At 41.6% G+C, this 10,130-nt stretch overlaps 1 protein-coding gene and 1 long non-coding RNA gene across 2 annotated transcripts; one reads left to right on the forward strand and one right to left on the reverse strand.

The window, feature by feature from the left end:
* Positions 1 to 1,164: 1,164 nt before the first annotated feature.
* Positions 1,165 to 5,355, reverse strand: LOC115775618 (transcription factor 7-like 1). Its single transcript, XM_030723085.1, has 9 exons — positions 5,329 to 5,355; positions 4,104 to 4,175; positions 3,811 to 3,872; positions 3,649 to 3,711; positions 3,275 to 3,425; positions 3,058 to 3,165; positions 2,796 to 2,936; positions 2,313 to 2,463; positions 1,165 to 1,562 (listed from the first exon to the last, which is right to left on the reverse strand). The coding sequence occupies exons 1-8, from the start codon at positions 5,353 to 5,355 to the stop codon at positions 2,350 to 2,352; spliced, it is 738 nt and encodes a 245-aa protein (XP_030578945.1). The 3' UTR covers positions 1,165 to 1,562; positions 2,313 to 2,349.
* A 1,513-nt stretch (positions 5,356 to 6,868) lies between these two features.
* Positions 6,869 to 9,757, forward strand: LOC115775748 (uncharacterized). Its single transcript, XR_004019380.1, has 3 exons — positions 6,869 to 7,063; positions 7,308 to 7,406; positions 9,226 to 9,757. It is a non-coding gene; the product is annotated as an uncharacterized LOC115775748 (long non-coding RNA).
* Positions 9,758 to 10,130: the final 373 nt, after the last annotated feature.

Here is a 10,130-nt window from a genome sequence, read left to right on the forward strand (position 1 = left end):
TATTAAAAGAAAAGAAAAAAAACCAGGTTATGATAGCAGGTTAGGGTTACATATGATACCCAAGGCTATACCTTTAGCAAAGGTAGCAAAATTTAAGAGTAATTGATTTAACATTTGATCAATAAAATCCAGTTAGTTATCTTACTTATTGCTTCTGAAGCAAACCAGGGCACAAAGATGAGACTTTTTTATAATAATATTCAGTATGAACGGCGTGTGCTGTACTGTTTCAGCAATCTGTGACTCAGCAGATATATGAGATGTTCAACAACAATTCGAGATGATGATTTACAGCAGTGGAAACTGGATGGACTTTAAAGAAGAAAAGATTTATAACATTTTACCTTTAAAATAAGTGCAGAGATAAAATGAGGCATGAGAGCTGTAAACTACACTTTGATAAATCAGTCTGCATTGGCTTTATGTGGGTTTTGTAAAATATTTCATGCAGATTTCAGTAAATGCAGGATATGATTGTGGGCACGTGCCATAACATTTTTGGCTGTCTGCCATCAATAGGCTGCTTTCCATGTCAAACTGAAGTGCGCCTGCCGTTCTCTCTGTTAGGAAAAGGCATTCCTAGCCTGGGATTGCTGTAAAATTAAAGAGTTTAGTTTGATTTTGGATGGGCATGCATTTTGCAGAAGAGTAGTGCTATACTGAAGATGATTTCACATTATTATTCATGTTCCTCAGTTTTTATGAACAGCCACTCATGTTATGAGAAATTGACAGTGAGAGCTGCAATTAACCACTAAATCCAAAATCAAACTCAACTGGCAACTAGTCATTTGAATACAAATTCATATGCTAAACATAAGTGCACTTCTTCAACTTAATACTTTTTTGCTAAGGATTATGGGAAATGTATTTCTTGCTAGTAGTGACCTGCAAAAACCTCATCTCTAAGAATATCCCTCCATTCTCAGCTGTCATAAATATCAGCAGTTCTTATAGGCTAAGCTAACCCTGTTGAGCTTCAGCAACAAGACTAAAGAACAGAGTCAAAAGAATAAATTGGCAATTTAAATTGTTCAATGAAAGATAATATTTTTATTGTTCTTACAGTAAGAACATAACATGTACATAACATCAGCATGCTTGTTGCACTTCATGTGGGACAGCACTTGTATGTAACCACTGACTGGTACTGTGACAGAGGATGGGAAAGAGAAGTGGAAGAAGGTAGAGTCAGGGAAGACAGAGAAGCCAAAAAGGTGGATGCAGGAAACTTAGGGAAGAGGAGGATAAAGGAGGAGATGGACACAGGAAGAGTCTGGAATTGGGAGGACCCATGAGGAGGTGGGAGGGTAGAAGCTGCAGGTAGAGCAGAGCAGGTAGACATAGCTGCAGTCATTCAGAGGGGAGGCACCCAGGACTCTGGGTGGAGGAGGAGGAGGCCACTGGGGGGAGTACCAGAGTGGATTCAGAGTGTGACTCTGGTGCAAACACAGGTGTGGACATAGAATCTGTCGAGGGGTCCGCTGTAGTCACAGAAGAATCCTCACTGTTTGGTGCTGGAGTCAGCCCAGTCCTAGCTGCTGGTTCAGTTGCCAGGGTCACTTTTAGGAAAAGAAGTTCAAAACAACACATATGTGTTAAATTATATTCATTCATTCTCTTCCACTTATCCTGTTCAGGGTCACAGGGGGGTTGGAGGCTTTCCCAGCTGACCTGTACAGGTCACCAGCTTGTCACAGGGCTAACACACACAGAGAGAGAGACAATCATTTACACTCACACCTCTGGGCAATTTAGAATCACCAATCACCTACACCCAGTAACTGCACCCCCACTGTCTTTGGACTGTGGGAGGAAACCAGAGTAGCCGGAGAAAACCCACGCAGACACGGGGAGAACATGCAAACTCCACACAGAAAGGCCCGGGCCAAGGTGGATTCAAACCCACAACTTCTAGCTGTGAGACAACAGTGGTAACCACCACACCACCATGCCACTAAAATACTGTTATATAATAATATATTATATATGTTAAGGAGCCTGTCCTCCTTTGAAAAATGACCACATAGGTCGTTTCTGCAGGCCCGTTATTACGACCAATACCTACGTTTTATAAATAATGCGCCCTCTAGCGAGCTTGTAAATAATGTCTCGTGTCTAAAGTGTGTCGTCACTCATCACCTTTGACCTTCGTAATCAATCGCTGGACAAATGAAAAAAATAGCATATTTCAAGGTGCCTGTAGGGGCGCTCGTTTTTGATGCGCTGATATTGGTCGTATTTGATGATCTGCAGAAACGACCGATACTGTCGTTTGGATTGGAGGACTTACTTAAGTCTACTGAACTCACAGAGGAACATACACAGAGGAGGGATCTGTCGGCCTCATCAGTGACAGAAGATCAATGGCCGTGGGTTTGCAGAACTCGAGTTCACAGGCCACTGATGGGGATGGCGGTAAACACACAGGAGAAGCCAGGCTTGTCTTGTGTTGTGTAGATTCTGCAACACAAACAAAAATGCAGTGAGTCTCCTGAGACTTTTACAAACACGTTTAAGACAAGATGTTGATTCTTAAACCTGCAGTGAGCAACAGTTGATGGAAATATTGAATAAATTTGATATGAAAGTCAGAGTGAGGTCAGTTCTGTACATGATTTGTGATGGTGCTAAAATTGACAGTGTTGTGAACATCTGTAATAACCCTGACCTTCACCTGAAGGTCCGAGTGAGCAGGCTTCTCTTGTTGTAATTTGAATGTTCAGAGTCACTCAAACTGCTAAACAAGTGAGGCATAAAAATATGTCACAAATATATTTGTGCACAGAATTTACAGTCTTTGATCTGATCCAGTAAGATTCCATTTGTGTCTGGTTTTCATCACATCTCACATGAAAAAAAATCCCTGTGATTCCCAGAAATCTGCTCTTCCCTGTGCTGCAGGTGGACCTGCGGGTTCTCTTCCTCTTTTTGCCCTAAAAACAAACACATCAGACTTTTCATGAGCTGATACAAGTTGTGCAGTGACAGCGTTTCATCAGCTTCACTGCAGTGATGTGGACATGTATGACTTATATGTTTTCACTTTGGACATACGTAGTTGTCCTTGCTGGACCAGTCTGGATGCTTTTGAGTGTGGAGCCTTCTTTGCTGCTCAGTCTGCTCGTAATATGTGTCCTGCTGTTCTTTTGACAGCGACTTCCACTGTGGACAGAAGAACACACTGTCAGCATCCACTCTGCATAACTACAGGACAGCTGGAACACAAAAAACATTAACAGATGCATAAATATATGCAGAGTTACACACTTACCCTCTCTCCCACGACCGCATTCACTGCTGCGCTCCCACTGATCTTCATTTCTGACTTCACCTTTGGCCTCTGCTCTTTCAGGAACATCATGAAGGCATTTGGAGGCTTCTTAATGTACTCCCCTCCCTGTTCATCCTGACGCTTCCTCTTTCTACAGGAATAAAACACAGAGTAAGAGTACGTGTTACCACTGTGTATAACTGTGAGCAAAGTATTTTAAAAACATGAGTAAAGCTCTATAGCTGAATCAAAGCTCCATTAAAGGAGGCTCATTACAATAATTAATGCAGGCATCTGCAGATAAATGATAGATAGCTGCAGATCATCAGCCAGTCCCACTCAAAGAAAGTCTAAAAGCAGCAGAGCAAACTTACTTTGGAGCGGGTGTGTTAAGTGGAGCAGCAGTTGAGTTGATGTCATACACAAACACACCGTTCCTACACCGATACAGAGAGACAGATATGAGATAAGAGAGTTTATGAAGATACAGATGTTCAGCAGCTGTGTTCACTCGTGCGTTTGTGTGTTTTACTTACAGTACTCCGACAGGACGAAGGTACTGCAGCATGCTGTCGGGAATCTGGAGTATGTTGTTACACTGGAAACACAAAAACCACAGAACAGGTGATCACACAAGATGCACTTGTATCATCTATCCATCAGATGGCAGAATTTACCCTCTCTTTGAGACGCAAACACTGAAAGTGAACATGTGACGTCTGTGAGATGAAAACACATCTGGAGGACTGAAAGGTGAATAATCATAATGTGCCTGAATGTTTCTGCTGAGGCTCACAGAGGTCAGTAACGTGTGAGAACAGGAGCTTACTGGGTTTGCAGCAGCAGGAGGAGCAGTGGCTGATGTGGGGATGGCGTGGACAGGCCACTGATGCACCAAGTTCTGTGGAGGGATGGAAAAAGTTCAAAATCCATAACACTGACACTTAGTACAGCATTTCAAAGAGCACATGATGAGCCAATCAGCGGCCAGTCACGTGGAATGAACCGGGAGCCAATCAAAAACACACCTGGATTTTTATTACCTTCAGAGTGAACAGCGTGGAGCTTTTGAAATCAGCCAGAGAAAATCCAGTACTCTTTCAATGTCTGTATGCAAGGCAGCTTTGTAGACTCAGCAATACAACAGGACTGCTGAGCACCTGTACACATGGACGCTCCGTAACTGCCTTACAAGCATCACTTTGTACCAGCAGTGATCGATGTTGTTGGGCCCCCTGTCACTACATTCACGTGATTGTAATTCTCTAAGATATGTTTTGTTAAACCGGCACAGAGGCCTTTGTACCCGAGCACAGAAACCTCTCCATTTGGATCTGATCCAGAGCAGTGGAGGCAAACGTCTCTGAATGACAAGAAGCAGTTGATGCTGAGGACAGAAGACCGTGAGATAGTGTGTCTGAGACTGAAAAGCATAAAGGAAGAGACACAGAGGCACTGTGGGAAAATTAAAGGTGTGTACCTGCTCTAAAACTGGCTGATTTTGTAAAGACTTTATTTACCGTTTTATGCTTTTAAAACATGATTTTCAAAAAAACATTTTTTGTCTTATGCTTCAGTTTTTTGCATTTGTCAGTTTTTTCTTACACTGTGAAATATGTAATTTTTTATAAAAACTGATCATTGTATGTGGCATATGTTTGATTCTCTCCCCTTTGTGACATTTTAATCATGGATTTTTGATTAATAAAACATTAAAACTTGTATTTGTGTACCTTTCTTTGTCACTACTGAATATCAAAAAAGTTTTAGTTACACATGTCAGTGATAAGCACAGATGGCTGAGGGATGATGATGAAAATAAAGTTGATTAGGATGCTAAAATTTGAGGCTCCAAGACACCAACGTTTGAATAAGAGGAGAGCAGCAGCAGCCCTGACACACTCTGGCAACTCTCCAAAAGCCTCAAACACACACCTAAGATCCAACAGGTCTCACCCTCACCCCAGTGAACATAAAGCACTCTATACACTGGTGTGTGTGTGTGTGTGTGTGTGTGTGGGGGGGGGGGGGGGGGGGGGGGGGCTTTCTCTTACTTTGCGCAGGCCATAAAAGTGACGCATGGTATCTAAAACATGAGAATAATGACTCCATGCACCAGTATGAAGGCCCTACAGAATATAAAATAGTCTCAGTATAAGTAATAAAAGTAAAATAGTGACAGTACAAATAACATAGGTGAACAATCAGAGTAGATATATTCCCATATATGTAATGATAATAGATGAAAGTAGCACTGACTCATCAGAGGCCTCTAGGAACAGGGCCAGTAATTAGCCATGGGGAAAGTAAAGTATTGAGATAATGGAGGAGTCCCCTGGCAGTGGAAGAGCGGCCCTCACAGTACATAGTATGGAATGATAGATGTCCCACTGCTATGGGCGGGGAAAGTCCCGTCCAGTGTATGACGCAAAGTGTAAGGCTGCTACCAGTGGGAAAGACCCACCCAGCATACAGTACAAAATATTGAATGGGCCTCTGATGACAGTAGGGAAAGTATAGATAATAAATGAAAGTGGTAAAAAATATCCCTACAGAGTGTCCTCACTAGTTGAGTCATGAGAGCGACTCCTTCACCATATCAACGGCGCCATTTTTTAAAAGCCAACAGCCAGAAAATGGAGGCACGCCAAGCACCGACTGAATGCCCAGACCAACAGTTTGCAGCAGTAGTTTTGCAACATGAGAGCAATCTGAAATGTGCACACAGCATACACATTATAATCCTATCCGGTCTTTAAGTCCGACGTCATTTCCGGGTCCAGATGCTCCTAAATAAACAGCAATGGCATAACCAATAACTGTTCACTATTAAAGATGATTGTAACGTACCTTATCAACTGCAGCCATTTCTGCTCCTCTTTCTCATCGGTAAAATCACAGCAACCAAATCAAAACAACCAGGGACACAGCATAGCGGCATATTGATCACGTGACATATATATAAAATGAAGAAATAACCTGTTTTGCAAGAATCTTTAGGAGTCTGTGTTCTTGTACCTACATTACAATCAATCCGGTGCTTTTTGTCCACTTAAAATATCTTTATAGAACTGTGATGTTATATTTGTTGCAAGTTCTGCAGCCTTCTGAGCCAGATTTCTGTTTTAAAAGTCATTTTTAATGTCAATGACAGTTTTTACATTGATAAAAAAATAAAAGTCACTTTACCAAAAACTGATTGCAGCGTCTACCTTGTGATAAAAATGCTGTTTCTCGCACAAAATGACCTGATATTATTCATGAGAGATATGTTTGACACGTTTCACAGATTATAGGGCAACAAATAATTTACAGCCGTTTAAATACAGGAAATCATTTCTTTTTTTGGCAAATAAATCACTTTTTGGCACAGCACACACACTTGGACTATTTAGCATTTATAATTATCAGCATTTATTATTATTATATATTATATTAGTGCATATTTGAATGCGTGAATGAAACGCATTAACTTAAAGAACTTTGTAGAAAGGCGCTTCAGATCTGACACATCCAAAATGGCGGACGCGCTGACCACGTGACCGCGCAGCAACAAACCACAGCAGAGCGGGAAAGAGGGGGCGGGGCGAGGTGTAGCTGACGGAGCGCCATTTTCATGGAGGAGAAGAGACTGAATTTAGAGAAAAAATCAAATTAAAGCATCCATCCAACATCACTATCAACGGTTGTATCGATACTATTGATACTTGGATCGATCCGCGCACCGCGATCTCCTGAATCTGACCTGAGAACAGCATTGTCAGGTCCTGTAGGTGGGCTCAGCTAAAGGTAAGCATCGAGCTAACTTTAGCTTGAGCGGTTTTAGATTTTAACAGTTTAGATTAAATGATGGATTTTATTTTGACTACAGAAGCCAGAAGTTTGTCCACTTGTGATCAATGTGATTGATTGATTTTTCTTGTGTATTGGTTGGGTTCACTTGAACCATTTGAATTAGTGATGCTCAAATGAAGCAATAAAGCAGTATTGAACTACTTTAACAATTGTATTGAACGTGGGTTCATTCTATCAGGCCCCGTGGCAGCTACCATCTGGACAGCAGCGGCTGTCGTCAGGCTTTGTAGCAGCTACTATCCTGCATCGGGACGACCGTCTTCGGATCTTGCAGCAGGTACTGTCAGACTCTGCATTAGCGTCTTGAACATCTATCAACATTTCAGCAATAACTTCAGCTCTAACGAACAGCCCCCTTGCCTGTTTCAAACTCTAACTGGCTATCAGCCCTGCTTACTGGATTTTACCTATTACTCTTTGGCTAGCCTCATTGGACATTCTTTAGTTGCTATTTGACGTTATCATGGCAGCATACACGCTCAGCTGTCTATCATTACTCTGTATTGTATTGGTTTTACTACCTTTTAGCTGGCCCTCTTTCTTTGGTGGCCACCACTTAATTTTAACTGTACTAAAAGCTGAAACAATCTGCGATGATCCTTCTGGTAGGGATCAGGTTTGTTTCTGGATCACTCGTGCATTATCAGCTCACTTGTTCTTTTACGCTCTTAATAGTTCTGAACTATACAAACATCATGAGTGGTGTTTTTAAAATACTTGTAACACCGTTCCTTTACAGTGTTATGTTTCTGAAGAACCGGTCTGTCAGGAGAGCTTCTATTTTTAGTCGTGTGTAACTGTTGTGAATGCTTCTGAGATTCTATGGTGGAGATTTCTCCTGGTGTCTATGGTGCAGAAGGATGGCACAGCAATACCGGACTTGCTCTTACTCAGCACTCCCTCTTTAATCTGGTACAAAAATCACAGCACACAGTCACAGACATCAGTGTGGTCATGCAACCGCAACATTCAGCTCTCCAGCTTGGGATCGTTTTCCTTTTGCTTTTGCTTTCAACAAAAGACATTACAACAAACATGTAATCGTATAGTGGCATTCATTTTTCATACAGTACTTGAGAGTAAGAGCCATTATTTTCACTTCTTTAGGCTAACAATAACAAATCAACATCTTACAATTTTGCTCATATAAAACAAACAAAGCCTACCTGGTACAAAAATCACAGCACACAGTCACAGACATCAGTGTGGTCATGCAACCGCAACATTCAGCTCTGTTAACAGAAATCAGAACAATCACAGTCTTGTACTGCTATACAGCTTTAGAGCCAGGGGCAGCCTGAAAGCTGCTGACTGGCTAACTGGTATTAGCTTAGCATGCTAACAAAAATGCAGATCGTGAATAAAGTTACTATTTGTTAACCAAAACACCTGTATCTTCCAGGTTACATGTCAGCGGTGCTTACGATAGAAATACATATTAACATTTACTGCTGAGAGAATGTTTTCACTATTAAACAAACAAAAATAACTATAGCATTGCTCACACACACCCACCTCCAGCTTGGGATCGTTTTCCTTTGCTGAGGCACGTACACTGCAGCAATGAGGAACCTTGCAGTTGCATTATTTATCCACCAGGTGGCTCCAACTATTCACATGCAATAAGTACATCAATTTTGAAGAAATTCATAATATAGGTTATTTTAACTCTGTTACACGTGCACTAATTCTACTGCTTTTATTACTCTCTGGAAATGTCCATGTGAACCCTGGTCCATGTGATAATTCAGGTACTGCAAATAATACCTTACCACCAGGGGACCTTTCTTATGCCGAGTTTTGCTCTCGCAATAGTTTGGGTTTTATGCATATCAACGCAAGGAGTTTGAGACCTCAAGTTTAGACTTTTTTTAGTCTAAAAATGAAACCTAATGTCGACCCTGCCTGCATTTGTGATGGAAACACAGGTAGTTACTCCAAAGGTTTTTGATCCCCATGTAAAGTTCTGTGGATTACATTGGACACTTGCTGCTTTCTGTATGGTTACTTAACACCCCTTCTCTCATTATCAGTAACATGTCCACTCTGACCAGTTCGCCCTATAACTTTGTGTGCCAACTTGTCTGTTTCCACAGCAGAATGAGTCTCTGGGAGATCAGTGAGAACATGAAGCTGGCCCGGGAACACGCCCTGCGAGGAGACTACAGCCAGGCCAGCGTTCTCTATCAGGTGTTGCTTGACAAATCATATGATTGAGACCAGTGAACTTGAGCCTCTGTGAGCATTTGTTCCTCCTCTGCCCTCCAGACACATTTCTTGTAAACTTTATATTGATATGATTATAGTTTCTTATATTGAGACAATGATTGTTAATCTCTCACCGATAAATTAAAAAAACTACGCTGAAAAAGTAGCCGGAAATGCACAGGTGGGATCAGCCGTGCTGAACAGGCCGATCGTGTTCCTTATGTGTAGTTGTATTTCTCAGGAGCTGCATGTCAGGTTACGGCGGAGGGTTCAGAGGGCTTTCTGGTTACAGCGTAGATTTCCTGCTGAAGTCTAAATTCCCAGTAAGCCTGGTTCTGCCAGAGGTCTTTTCCTGTTAAAAAGTTCTTCTACCCCACCATCCTCTTCCTGATGAATGAATACATCTCAGGACTGGTACTTATTACTGCTGAGGCTGTTTTGTGTGTGGTTGGCCATCAAAAACATGCTAGTTTACAATCTTCACCAAAGACACTCACAAGAGTTTCTTGATCGTTAATGTCCTTGTTAAATTTTTTTTTTTTTAATGTGGTATCAACTTAACTATAGCCAAATCAGACATTATGATATTCAGCTCTTTAGTTGGCTGGTAGGCTAATCAGAGAGGTGTTAGATCAGTAATATTAGTGCAATATTCAGGGGGAAAAAACAAACTGTCATTTTCTCTTGTTCGTGCTCTTGGTAAACATATTTGTATATGGGATTAAATGTCTGCAACAGACTGACTTGTCCAGGGTGTACCCCACCTCTCACCCTATGGCAGCTGGGATAATAC

The sequence above is a fragment of the Archocentrus centrarchus genome, unplaced genomic scaffold (genome assembly GCF_007364275.1).
Source record: "Archocentrus centrarchus isolate MPI-CPG fArcCen1 unplaced genomic scaffold, fArcCen1 scaffold_24_ctg1, whole genome shotgun sequence".
Lineage (NCBI taxonomy): Eukaryota > Metazoa > Chordata > Actinopteri > Cichliformes > Cichlidae > Archocentrus > Archocentrus centrarchus.